Raw genomic sequence first — 14,857 nt, forward strand, 5'->3', positions numbered from 1 at the left:
TCCGACCCGTTAAGTTAACGGATCATCCGAAACCGACCCGTTAGCTTAACGGGGTCACCAGAACCCGACCCGTTAAGCTAACGGATCATCCGTTTCACCCGTTATCATCCGTTAACAATTATTATTATTATTATTTGCATAGAGTTTATTTTTTGTTGTTAAGACTTTATTGAAATTACTAAAACATCTTCAACTAACGGGTGCTAACGGGTCTAACGGGTTGACCTAAAGTGACCCGTTATTTAACGGGTTCACCCGCTAGCGACCCAACCTATTAAGCATCCATCCAAATACTAATATTAACGGGTCGGATCGGATCAGGTTAACGGGTCGGATCCAAAATGCCAAGTCAGTGCAGGTATCCATTTCACCCATTATATGACTCACAAAAGCTCATGTTTCAATAATGATAACTGTTTGGAGGAAAAAGACAAGGGATTTGTTCAAGGAAAAGGAGCAAATACCAGCACTGCATGAGGTAGGGGGTCCTTCTGCAAATCCTTGAGCTCCTTCAAGATGCGTTTAGATGCCATGACAACACCTACAAACACACACAACCTGCAAATCCTTGCGCTTCTTCAAGAATAAGAATAGAACGAGAGGGAATCCTACTCTAACTTTTTGTTCTGCAAATTTATTTGATGCCCAATCAAAAAATTCCATTCATACTAAGTAGGGTTGACTGTACGATGAGCCTTATCTCAAATACCCTAATACAAAATCAAATCTCAAAAATAAACAGATAAATTCCAACATATTCGTCATCCCTTGATTCTCACGTCGGTCGATTTTTATTTTGTTTCTACTCCATAGCACCAACAGAAGCAGAAATTCTGCTACCTCCCTACTGCCTTTTTCTCCGTTGCTGTGAGTGCCTTCTTCTCCTTCGCCGCTGCAGACTCCATAGCAGGAGGAGCAACTTCTTCGTCACGACCTGCAATCCGGTTCACTGTATCGGACCCCTCGGTGCCTTCAAATTTAGTCGCCATCGTATTTGGTTGATCGGGTTCAACGTTACTAAGAGAGAGAGAAGAGAAGGGATTGAGGAATTCGTGAGTGTTATTCTTCATTGCTTGTGTCTTTATTTATAGAGAAAGAAACTTGTTCTTCAAGGAATAAAACTTGTACGAGGAAACGTCTTTTTGATCTCATCAGATTTACACAACACTGCTAATGAAATTAGGGCAAGACAAGGAAAACCTACGCCAAATTAGATCCAATGCAATCAAATCCTTAACTAAATCAAATATCTAACAATACTTTTCTTTATATTTTTCATTACCACTAGCACAACTGATATTGTCCGAATTTAACGACCTATTACTAGGTATTATTTTTATCACAACAAGATCTCGATGATATTAGAGGTGAAAACTCTCATATTATAATTTATGTATTATTTTATAACACGTAAGGACCGATGTGGAATCCTAGATCGCTATGGCTTTGGAAATTTGTATTCATTAACTAATAATGCATGTATAACAACGGTATGTACGTCTTGAAAAGGAGCTTTAGATCATACTTTACAGGCACTCAGTAAATCAAAAGCTAGTACTAGAATAAATTGGTAGGTAATTGTTTAGTTAGGGCTAAGGTCAGCTGCCTAAACCCTAGCTCCTCTTTAGGATTTAGAGCAATTTATTTTCAAATAACTAAAATCGGTTTTAGCAATCACAGCATCGAGAGCGCTTGAAGTGCTTTATATGTTTCTTTCAGAAAACACTTCCAAGGATCGTAGAGTCCATGAATGAGTCAATTGTAGGTAGCTAGCATCACGCTCGGGGCTTCTGAAAATTTACATTCTCTTAGTAACTTGAATTTAAAACCAAAGAGCGATTCGTGAACCGTTTTCAGTTACCTTACTCTTTTCTCTTTCCATTTCTTGTACTCGTACGGTGTTTCAATACATTTTATGACGTGCTATACAATTGCTACAATGCTACATTTATCAAAGATAATGTGGTTCCACCCCTTAATTATCAAGGGCTGTACTATTCTATACGAAAACTAGTCGGTCTGACCTGTATGCGAAAAGACATGACAAGATTCTCAGTAATTGACACTAACCAAGAATGTTATGCATCTTCAAGGCCAGCAAATAGGGGTCTCTACGCCGGTCTACTGAGCTACGCCAGCTAAAGAAGTGTCATCTTTAACTATTTGGTCGACGGGATTTTCCATAGCCCATACCGCTGCATCTTTATATCCAAGCTCAAAGAGCCGGTCAAGAACATCATCCTCGGCTGGCTCAAGTGCCCAATTGAAAAGCTGAAATAGTTGGGAACAGATAGTCGTCATCTTATTCTTAAATGATGCGTTATCGTTCAAATGCAGAAGTACAAATTTACCTGTCGAGGGGTAGCCCTGTTATCAGGATTACAGTCCGGACTGATCCCGATTTCTCCAAAAAACCCTAATCGACTGGCTGGGAAAGCACAAACTCGTACCTGTAAAGATACCATTATCAGGAGCATACCAAAAAAGGTTTCATCTAGGAATTACAGCGATTATACAATACGGACACCCCGAATTATTATGAAAGGAAACAAACAATTATAAGGTCTCATCATTTAAGGATAGTACCGTCTCTGTTGCAGACGTTGGTGGCATGAATAATGTCAAGCCCCCATCAATGCAAAGCCGATTCCGGAACATCGTTGCTGGTCTTGGAGCAAGATATCTGTACTGCAGTACACTTTTAGTTCAAGCTTCATACATTAATCAACACAGCAGCAACTGGAAGACAAAAATGGTATACAATAATCACCCTGGAATAAAGGAAGAAGTAAAAACAGCATCAATGAGATCCTCCTTGGAGTCAAACTGATCCACCAATAAACCCCTCGGTCTCCATAGAAGCTGTGTTACTGCAACTGAGGCACAATATCAAAAATACCATAAATCTGGGGTTCTGTTGCAGTCACAAGAATAATACAAATTTATTTTAGACGAGCAAAAGAAAACAAATATGGTTAAACAGAAATAACCAAAGTGGTGAAACAAATCGTCCCTACATGTTACGCTATGAAACTCAGAAGTCATAAACATGATTGAGTTAGGATTATAGACAAACAAAGAATTCACACTATCTAAGCAGGAGATCCCAGGTATGGATTCCTAAAATTGCAACCTCTCAACGTTTGTTCAACTACACATGTTGGGCCCTATAAGAGGTTCACATGTGAGGACAGTGTTAGAATATAACAAACTTTGTCAGAATGAAATACAGTAATCCTAACAACTTGAGCTTTTAGGAATAGCGGTAAGTCAACAAACTTCGTCAGAATGAAATAAAGTAATTTTAGACATATTCACCGAGTGGGAAAATTAACTCAAAAACATGTCATATTTCATACCAAGCTCTGCCTTTAACAGGCCATTATGCCCAGGATACCTTTCTCAAACTCTTTAATCCCGAAATCACTACACAAACTCTGGGGCCACAAGTCAGCAATAGGTCTTTGGGAAGGGAAGGGTGGGGTGGTAAGACCGTGAAAGTGCAAGAAAAATAATTAGTTAACAAGGAGCTTTGTCTAGTTTCATGTTGAATATAATAATTAAATTTGGGTGCTCTTAGACACTACAAAAAAGTCATCGTGCACTCCTCCAATGTGTATCTTCTCTCCTATATATTTTTGTTTGGAGTGCCGTTAACAGCTCCCTTAAATTTTCTTTTGTAGATAATATTTTCATTTGTCACAGTTTTTGTTAAATTGTTAATGTTTGGATCTAGTGAGAGACAGCAGCCATTTGCATTTGTGATAAGCCCAATAGGCACAGGTCATTCACAGTTCAAACACCTCAAAAGTGGTTGGCCAATTAAATTTGAAAGAAACCCATACCTACTTCGGTTACTATGAAATCATCACAAAATTGATGGTACCAAATAGATTACAAGAAGCAATCCTACCCAATCATAAGCACCAATAAATAGTCACACATTTGACAGATCATGATATTAATAGGCATATCTAAATACCTATACCGAAAATTTGTAAACCCAACTCTACAAACTATATTTATTGCAGGTGGACCTAGACAAAGTTAACTAAACTCTAGAAAGAAAAAAATATAGAAGGATATTTCTCAACTATATAATATTCTTTTTTGTGTAGGGAGCGTAAAAACCCACTTACCTCGAACCCTCCCATTAGACTTGATATGAGCATCGTCAGGCAAAAACCTTTGAAGAACTTCTCGAAGAACAGCCTACACAAGTAAAAAGTGGATAAGTTAAGTGACACAGGAGAGGGAAAACTATAAAAGAGGAGAAAGAAACAGGATAATATTGAAATAAAAATTACAAAGAAGAAGAAAACGTGGTACTGGTGACCACATTACATAGGTTTATTCAGAGGAACTTCAAGACACAAAATCAGCAATACAAACGAATTGAGCTAATTAATAAACCATAAGGTAATCAAGGTAGTCAAATTTTTAATGAGACTCTATTGTATCAAAGAAGAATAGAAGAAATGAGAGAGCACACAGAAGAGACAGAAATGAGCGGCGTGGAGAGAAGAAGGGAAATATCAATATGCCAAAACTGAGATCCAGTTACAAGACCTATGCCCATAGGCAATCTAACAATGAAATTCTACCAGAATGAGGTAAAATAAAGCAATAACCCATAAATGTTTATAAATAAAAAATTCTAATATAAGTCTGTCATTAAGGCTAAGATTTGATGAGTAAAGGAAATCTCTGTGAAAGTCTTTGGGCTCTTTCTTAGACAAAGATTTTGGTTTACATCATATTTAAAAAAGCTGCACAAATGTGTAGCATCAATGTAAAACTAAAGTCCATCAAATATATACTTGATCAGATAAGAAAATTGATTGAAAGATTAACCTACGACAGACCACTACCTAAAATCAAATTCACAGCTTCAAGTGAATCCGAAACAAACCTCAAGTTAATGAATTGATATCAAAGTATATCATAAATTAAACCTTAAGTGAATTGCTAGTAGAAAATACAGTATTGGTTTACATGTATGCGACATATATGAGCATCACAACACCTTAAGGAACAAATTATACAAGATTACATGTTACATTACCGAGAAGGAACAATATCTTAATCTCAAATACCCTTACAAAGAATTTTAAGATATATTCTAGTATGCATATATTTCCTAACTCTAATGTGAGCAGATAATATGCATTCCACTTTCATATACAATTGTAGCTATTGGTGTATGGAGTAGCGTTCCAGTGTGCTGCATCAATGAATTTGGGCCACACATATAGTCCAGATTTGCAGTCTGAAAAACCAATATGACAGACTGTTTTGCAAGAGAAATTTCCTCTAGTGTACCAATCTCATGATCCTCATGGCACAGAATAGGAGTTCGACATTACAGTACAGAAGAAAAAACCATGAATGGTTGTAATTTGGTGCTTACCTACATTTTAAATTTTTACCCTAAAAACTGATCATGAAGTATCACAAGTTCAAAAGAGAAGCAAATGTACTAGTCATCGGATTGCAGTACAAGTAAATAGAGTATAAAAATATACCCCAAGTCGAAAAGCAGTCCCTCTGTTCCGGCAATCTTCAGCAAGTATTTTGGTTGCTTGTAAAGCCTCTTCCATGCTGGCTCCAGAGGCAACCACAGCACAGACAATTGCGCCCGCTGAGGAACCGGCTAATGGTGTAGTTTCCTGCACAAACAACACACATTCTACTTCTGAATACAGATCACAGACACAGAATAAAAGATAATGACTGTTCTTCTAAGATACCATCATACCAGTAACCCAAAATTTGAGATGAAAGTATTAATTTAAGCGTTCGTTTCTAATGCTTTACCGATACACAAATGCGCAAAATCGAAAACAAAGAACATAAATGTATTGAAGAAAATGAGGGAAAATTGATAAAGGACAGACCTTGATATAACCATTCTGAATAAGGAACTTAGCGGCGCCTAAATGATAAGGAAAAAGAAGTCCGGCGGCGGAGAAGCTAAAGCCGGGACTAGTAACGACGCGCCGCTCTTTCTCAGCCTCCACATCCTTGACGCGCTGCTCCCAAATAACCTCCGGCTGAATATCATCCTCTATTACCTTCCCAATTCTCTCTTCAAAGTACTTACCGGAACTCTCAAACATGGCGACCGACGAGGCCGCCGCCTTGCCTTCTGGGTCTCCATTCCGGCGCTTGATAATCCTAGAAGCCAAGCCCAGAAAGAGCTCCCCCGTGGCGACAGCAAAGGACTTCTTGGTAGGAGGAGGAGGAGGAGGAGGAGGAGGAGGCGCGGAAGAGGAGGAGGAAGACGATGAGTTTTGGTTGGTATCGGAGTTGGGGTTGGAGTGAGGGGAGACGGAGTGGGTTAGGAATAAGGGGCGGAGAGGAATGGGGTAGCGGTGGAGGAGATTAGGGTTAGGGTTAGGGTTAGGGGAGGAGAAGGGGAGGTGGAGGTGGTTGGGGTGGAGGAGAGAGGATAAGGAAGCCATGAGTGGTGGGGAAGAAGAACAAGAGGCTACCCTTGGTTTCCTGTTGAAAAGCAGCTGTAGCTTCATCTCTTTCACGTTTCTTTTTGTCTGGTAACAAATTTTAATTTTTCCATTTAAGAAAAATCAAAAGTCCCGTTCAATATCACGTAGCACTTAGTCGAAGGATAATTTAACTGTTAAATTTGATTTTCGCGAACAAATCTCTATTTTAAATTTTGATTACTTATTTTTAAATTACAAAGTGCTTCCGATACTTTAATTTTTCTAAAAGTGTTTTTGTTAAAATTGATTTTGATTCTAAAAATACTTTAGGAATGATCAGATATGTGATTATTGCAGTAAGCACTTAAAATATTTTTATCAAAATCCATTTGAATTCGCCTGATGCGTTTCAAGATATTTTCACAAAAAATATTTTTAATTATTTTAAAAACACTTTCAAACAAATTTTACTTTATATTAAGCCATACTACGTAAGAATGATAGCAATTGTAAAAGAAGATAAAAGCTAAGATATATTTTCACTCTTTTTCTTTTGTCTTTTGAACTATTTTTATACTGTTTTGTTGGTTTGTCATTTGGAAACACGTTGGTGTTGATACGTGGATTTTGCCGCCGCGGAGAGAGAGTCGGAGGAGAACAGAACCGGATTTGGATCCTCGCCGGATTCTCTCTGGAATCTTAGGGATCAATGCATACAAACTGTTAATAAAAAATCGTGTAGTCCCAATTAAATGTTTTTTATATTTTTAAAAGTAAAGTAGTGTCGTTTTACGTAAAAAATATAAAAAAGAAAAAAATTATGATTGTACGATTTTTTATCAACAGTCTGTGTGCGTTGATCCTAAGATCCCTATGAAGGGGATCCGGCGAGGATCCAATTCCAACAGAACCGCCTAAAGCATAACTCCAACTGATGTTTCTAGAAGTGTTATATTTTAAGCTTAAATGATTAATTAGTAAATTGATCACATTTTATCACACTAACAATTAGGAAACTTCTTAAAGTGACACTTCGACTCCATATAATTAAAAGAAAACTAATAAAAAGAATTTGAAAACCTTGAGTTTTAATGATAAGGACAAAATAAATGGTAAAGTGAACTGTATCATGATTAATTTTTTAGTGTAAAAATATGGTTTTTTGTTAAAGTGAACAATACCGAAACCTTTTCGTTAAAGTTCTTTATAATTAAAGGCCTCTCTATTTCAAAAGATGGAACTTATAAGTTATAAAATTATATTAGATTTTGTCACTCAGTACTACGATTTGGTGGTATCTTCCCCATCTAGGAGTGAAAGGTCTTAGGTTCAAATCTCGTGGATGGTGAATTCGATATCAAATTAGGCTGCTCATTATGTGACTTAGCCAAACTCCCATTTCCTTAATGTAAAAATATCGATGTAGTAAAAAAAATATTATATTAGATTTTATATGTGGATGTAGTAGTGCAAGTTATAATATAACACAAATAGAGTCAATTTTAACTTTTTAACTGTAAATTTATACCCAAAATCAAATGACTATGCATATAAATCACCACGGCATGGCTTAATGTTTGGGAACGAATTCCAGACCGGTATTCTACACAACACACATTGTGTTCGATTCTTGACGCTATATGAATACACGATGGTGGCGAGAGAAATAATGAAATGCTTTTGTGAGCCTTTCTGACCCTCGATATGGTGTACTGTCATGGTGAAGCCATCATCTGATCCACTTTTTTTTGGAAAATGAGTTTGCATATAGCACCAAAGTCATAATTGACCTCATTTTTCAACGTATTAGAGAAGAATTACGCTTAATTAGAGCCAAATATAACTTTTGACTCCTAATTAAATGATATGTTTACATATAGTGTGACAATTCAAAAAATTAAACAACTATTCTTTAAGATATTACTAGCCTACAAACATGTAGGAGACCCTTTCGTGTAAAAATGAACAATACCAAAAACTTTCATTAAAATTCTCTTTTAATAACTCCGCTACGCGCGACGTATTGATTTCAATCACAAGAGTTAAGCGTGACTTAATTTATTCGTCCACATACTACTGCTCTGCATGCACAAAGCTGAAATATTTTTGTGTGCGCGTATACACAATGCTGGCGATATTTTTCAAGTATGTGGCATTTGTTGAACGAAAAACACAAAGTAGGTCGTCTCCATGTGGTTGGGCGACTGGGTGCATGTGGTTGGGCCACTGGTCCATTGGTAGTTATTCACTTACTATATTCATATATTGGTCTTTTACTTTGTATTTTGTTTTGATACAAACGATATTTTTCATTAATTTTATCTACAGGCATATTTGTTAATTTGCTTCCTAAATTTGTATGGAATTGTCAACTCTTCCTCTAAACTTTAATTTTAGCCGATTACCCTTTGAACTTTTTAAATTAGCCAATTTTCCCCTTGAACTTTAATTTTAGACAATTTCCCCTTTAACTTTTATAACTTGCTAGTTTCCCTTGCTTTAGATTTTAAAATTTTACATCCAATTTTCTTCTTGATCAAAGAAACAACACATGGCAACTATATGACGGCAAAAATGATGAAAAATTGAATGAAAGTTTTTAAAATCTAAAGCCAAGGGGGGATTGGCTATTTATAAAAGTTCGGGGGTAATTAGTTCAGGAGGAAAATTGGCAGCTGCATACAAATTTAGGTGGTAAATCGACAAATACCTCCTTATTTAAATTATGAGAAGAAGGACTCGAATTTAGGTGCAGAGTGCTAGGTTAACTCGAATAAATGCCTGATTTAAATAGAAATGCTCTAAATGCTGTTCGCGTCAGGAATTTCCGTCGAGAATGGTTCCTGCCGACGAGCACACAGCTCCCCGGGAGGTTGGCGCCGGTTGAGGGCAGCTGTCGGGCTTCTATTTCATTATCGGGCTTGGTCGGGCAAGTCTCGTCGGGCAAGTCTTGGTCGGGCAAAACTCGTCGGGCAAGGCTGAAAGAGAAGGACAAAGTTAATTTGAAAGGTGCCTTTGTGGGGCCTTAGTTGTAGGCCTTGAGGCTCACAATCAAGATTAACTTTGAGGTGCTCAGGCGTGCCACTGCCATCTTTAGTATGGCAGATGTAGAATGGATGTCGCGTTTTCGTTGCAAATATGCATATACCCGAGCAACCGTGTTAGATGTGACAGGTGCCTTTGTGGGGCCTTAGATATAGGCCTTGAGGCTTCCTATCAAACTAAACCAGTGTTCGAACGCATCATATTTGGTCTCGTGATTGCAGGAGCCTTGTAACTATTATACTTCTGATTACCCGAGTCTGAGAGGTAGGACGAACCCAAATAAGTGCCTTTATGGGGCCTTAGGTGTAGGCCTTGAGGCTTCCCATTAGAGTTCGTTCTAATACTCAAACATTCTAGATCGCAGGACGGAATGAATCCAAATAGGTGCCTTCGTGGGGCCTTAGGTGTAGGCCTTAAGGCTTCCCATCAGAATCCATTCCATGCTTAAACGTTCTATGATAATCATAATATAATAGAAACAAAACAAAGAGGTAGGTCGATTACTTGCGCTCCAAGTAACTTCGAACTTCTCGTTTATCAAGGACTGTCGTGGATGGGTTAAGTCCACATAAAGTTCTTTTTTATGCCTTGAGGCCAAGGACTTTTAACTGACCAGATTTACACGCCCGAGGGCTTAGGACTTTGGATCTGGTTTGAACACTGAAGATATATTCAAATCGGATCCAAGTACTGAGAAAGCTTTTTAATAGCTATCTTGCTAGAAATAACTTGCATATAACTGGAAGTATACAACATATTACTAGGATTTAAAGCATGAAAAGACAAAAACAAAACAAAGAAGGTCGGGCAAGGTTAAACCTTATTGGTTAAGGCTGATCGTCTTGCAGGTTCCTATCTTTGTAGTTTTGTCAAAGGTCTGAAAGCTTAGAAAGAGAGGGAGGTAGAGAGGTACAAAAAGTGAATTGATACTACACCAAGTTTGGACAGGGTAGTAGAGCTATTACAAAGGTTTGAAGGAAAGGTTATTCCGCGAGGGATGAAGGCTTGTCCCGAGAAGGATAAAGGCTTGGGCTGACTACAGCTTCGTTTTGAAAGCAAATCTGGCTTTGAGCAGAGTTTTTGCTTGCATTTGTTTGTTTGATTAAGTGTCCTTATTACTGGCTTCTCTTTCTCCTTTTATAGACAACTCGGTTTGGCCTCTTGTAGCAGCAGCCTTGCCCGAATGCGGTTTGAGGGTGATGACTCATCAGCTATTTTACATGTGATGCCACCATAAAGTACTTTATGGGCTGTGTAGCTGGTCAGTCTATACCACTTGGTCCTTGGGTAGGTAAGCAAGTGGCCTTCATGAACTGTATCAAGTCAAAAAATGCCATTTTTTGCTTTTCTAGGTTTCGGCCGGGCCCTGATCAACTATTCCTTCAGGCCTCCTTTTGGGCCAGCTCCTTTCTTGAGCCCAAAGTCAAGTTTTAATCCAAACAGTGCCCCCTTCAATTAATGTTAAGGTTGGAATCCCAGGCGCCATCATTGATTGAATATCCGCATGCATGTATCTCAACCTTTTGGAACTTGTGCTTTCTGTACGCCTTGCTCTTCTCACGACCTTTGAACTGTCCTCTGGGCCCTATAAATTCTAGCTCGGGACCTCTCCTGTCAAGCCATCAAATCCCCTTCGGCTTTCACTTCCCTCCTCTTTGAGCGTTCTTGTCTCCTTTTAGAAACTGAGAAATGGGTTCCTCAGGATTTGAATGGAGTTTCCTAAAACTCCCTTTTCGTGAGAAAAAAAGGGTTCACCCAATGACTGCTATCTCCAACACCCTTGGTCAACCACCCCACTATCTCCAACACCCCTGGTCAGGCGGTTTCCTCTCGACGGTTTGTTTTCCCGCAAGTTGCGGTGATAAATCAGGCTTCACCATCACATATGGTGACAGTCCTGTCGGAGGGTCCTCTACCAGGCACATGTTGGCCGCACAACCCGATCACCCGATTGGGTTCCATTCATGAAGACATCGGGAAACCAGCTGAAGGCATCACCATATTCAGAGAGAATCAAATGTAATACGTAGGAATTGAATCCTTTGTTAATTTCACCAATTTGTCGACATGAAAGAAATATTATTTCAGCAATTTCTGTCTTCTGTCTTCTTTGAATGGTTGATGAACAAAGCACTGCATATGAAACTCCCGAAACCCGCTTTACTTTGCCCCATCTTCAATGTAACAATCCCTAACATCCCATAATGTAGGACAATATTTTTTTAAGAATTTAACATTAATGGGATGTTTCTGCCCATTTCCTTCGAGGTCCGCTAGGTAGTATCCTCCTTTATTCAAAACTTGACTAACAATGAAATGACCCTCCCATGTCGGGCTCCACTTTCCAAAGCCCCGAAGCTGAGCTCCTAGCGGGAGGACTGTTTTCCATACTAAATCTCCCTCTTTGAAAGACTTTATCTTCACCTTCTTGTTATAAGTTCGGGCAACAGCTTTCTTTCCTTCTTGAATCTGGTTCAAGGCTTCAATTCGGACTACATCCAGGTCTTCAATTCCTTGACACATGGCTTTGATGTATTCTTCACTATGTAGCCCAAATTGGTTTTGAATTCTTACAGAACTAACGTTAATCTCCATGGGGAGCACTGCATCTTGCCCGAACGTCAAAGCATAAGGAGTTGTCCCCGTTTCTGCCTTCTTGGAAGTTATGTATGCCCATAACGTATTCCCCAGCCTCTCATGCCATTTTTCTGGACTATCTATCACCATTCTTTTGATAATGTTGACCAGGATCTTGTTGCTAGCCTCTGCCTGACCATTTGATTAAGGATAGTACGGACTGGACTGGATCATTTTTATTTTGTACTTGCTTGCAAACTCCTCAACTTCTTTTGAAATAAAAGATGACCCACGATCCGTTACTATAGTTTCAGGCACCCCATATCTATGCAGAATCTTGGACTCGATAAAATTCTTGACTACGGCTGAAGTTATGGATTTTACTGCCGATGCTTCCACCCACTTGGTGAAGTAATCCGTTGCTACAATTATAAAAGTATGCCCTTTACTAGAAGCTGGATAGATTTGCCCGATGAAGTCCATCGCCCACCCTCTGAACGGCCAAGGCTTGACCACTGGATTCAAAGGTACTGAAAGCACGTGTTGGAGAGGTCCGTGCCGCTGACATTCTTCACAACCTCGGGCATAAGACTTGCAATCTTTTTCCATATCGGGCCAGAAATAACCGTACCTTCTAAGCAACCATCTTACTTTGTCCATGCTTGATGTGCTCCACATATTCCCTCATGTACTTCGGCCATCACTCTCATGGATTCCTCTTGGCCTAAGCATTTTAATAGTAATCCATCTGGGGTCTTCCTTAGCAGGTTCTTCGCCCATAAAACATATTTGGTTGCTTGCTGTCTACTTTTCTTACTTGTAGGCGAAGAAGGATCCTTCAAATGATGAATGATAGGTGACCTCCAATCTTCCATCTCGGTCTCTAGAACCATCACGTCCAAACTGAATCCCCTTTCTAAGATAGAAGGAAGGTTTCTTCTTTGGATCTCAACATCTACCCCATATTTTCTCTCCTGTATTGGCACTCCTGAGGCTAGTTGTGCCATCTCGTTGGCCGCTAAGTTAGATCCCCTGGGAATATGATTGACTGATATCTCGGACTCCTAGAAACTCAATAATTGCGTTGCTGTCATGTAATACCCCGCCATAGTGATATGTCTGCACTTGAACTCACCATTCAGCTGGTTTATTACTAACTCTGAATCACCAAAGATCTCTACTTCTGCTGCCCCCAAATCCATCAGGATTTCCAGACCAATAATCAGGGCCTCATATTCTGCCCGATTATTAGTATTTTCTTGGTAATCTAGAAGAAATGAGTAATAATGATAAACCCCCTGAGGATTTACAATCACAATCCCAGCCCCTGCAGCCCTCTGAGTGTGGAATCCATCGAAATACAGCTTCCAAGGAGTGATCCAGAGACCCGTTACTCTTCTTATCTCTTGTTGGACCCAATCTTCTTTGCCTGAAACATCTTCTCTTGGTGGGATCCAAACGCTAGTAACCTCCAAGCTCCCCGGGACATTGATTACCTCACTTTGAGATTCTTGATGCTCAGTCAGGAAGTCAGCAATTGCCTGGCCTTTGACTGCCCTTTGGGGTACATATTGAAAACTGAATTCTGATAGTGCTAGAATCCACTTCCCAATTCTTCCTGTTAGCATTGGCTTTGACAACATGTACTTGATCACATTTGTTTTGGCGATGATGTGCACGTGACAGGGCAACATATAATGCCTTAGCTTACTGGCAGTAAAATATAGAGCCAAACATAATCTCTCTACTGGAGAATATCTTGTCTCTACCTTGGTCAGAATTCTGATGAGGTAATATATGGCCTGCTCTTTCCCGCCTTCATTATTTTGGGCTAACAAACTCCCGATTGATCTTTCCGAAGCAGAAATATATAGCTTTAAAGGCTTTCCCCTTTGAGGTGGCACCAGCACTGGTGGCGAAGTTAAATAGGCCTTGATGCTGTCAAAGGCCTGTTGGTGGGGCGGCCCCCACTCGAAATTCTCTTTATCTTTCAATCTTAGTAGAGGAGTCAGCGGCTGGATCTTGCCCGTTAAATTGGCAATGAATCTCCTCAAAAAGTTGATTTTGCCTAGGAGCCTTTGGAGTTGTACTTTATTAGTGGGTGAAGGTGACTCCATTATTGCCCGAGATTTGTTCTTGTCCACTTCCACACCTCTCTGATGCACCAGGAATCCCAAGAAGTTGCCCGCTCTCACTCCAAATGCGCACTTCTTTGGATTCATCTTCAATTTGTGGACCCTCATTCTTGTCAATGTTTGCTTGAGGTCTACTAGATGCTGCTATTCTGTTTTAGATTTTACCACGATGTCATCGATATATACTTCCATGCTCTAGCCAATTAGATCGTGAAAAATGGCATTCATTGCCCTTTGATAGGTTGCGTCAGCATTCTTGAGCTCGAATGGCATGACCAGATATTCATATGCCCCCACGTGACCGGGACACCTAAAAGCTGTTTTATGAATATCTTCTGGAGCCATCTTTATCTGATTATATCCGGCATTTCCATCCATAAAAGATAAAACTTTATGTTTTGCCACTGCATCTATGGATAAATCAGCCATGGGCATGGGATACTCATCTTTTGGCGTATCACTATTAATATTTCTGTAGTCAACACAACATCGTACTGCTTTTGTTATAGCTTTTAAAACGGGTACAATGTTGGCCAGCCACTCCACATATTTGGCTGGTCTGATAAAGCCAGCTTTTACCAGCCTTTCGATCTCTTCTTTGACCTTTTCTTCTATCTCCTTCGACATCCTTCGTGGTGCTTGCTTAATAGGTTT

At 39.4% G+C, this 14,857-nt stretch overlaps 1 protein-coding gene across 1 annotated transcript; it reads right to left on the reverse strand.

Annotated features, from left to right (window-relative positions):
* Nucleotides 1-1,839: 1,839 nt before the first annotated feature.
* On the reverse strand, nucleotides 1,840-6,584 carry LOC103402361 (uncharacterized). Its single transcript, XM_008341106.4, has 7 exons — nucleotides 5,898-6,584; nucleotides 5,526-5,669; nucleotides 4,140-4,212; nucleotides 2,771-2,876; nucleotides 2,587-2,683; nucleotides 2,352-2,450; nucleotides 1,840-2,271 (listed from the first exon to the last, which is right to left on the reverse strand). The coding sequence occupies exons 1-7, from the start codon at nucleotides 6,528-6,530 to the stop codon at nucleotides 2,122-2,124; spliced, it is 1,302 nt and encodes a 433-aa protein (XP_008339328.2). The 5' UTR covers nucleotides 6,531-6,584; the 3' UTR covers nucleotides 1,840-2,121.
* Between the last annotated feature and the right edge of the window lie 8,273 nt (nucleotides 6,585-14,857).

This window comes from Malus domestica, chromosome 15, assembly GCF_042453785.1.
Source record: "Malus domestica chromosome 15, GDT2T_hap1".
NCBI lineage: Eukaryota > Viridiplantae > Streptophyta > Magnoliopsida > Rosales > Rosaceae > Malus > Malus domestica.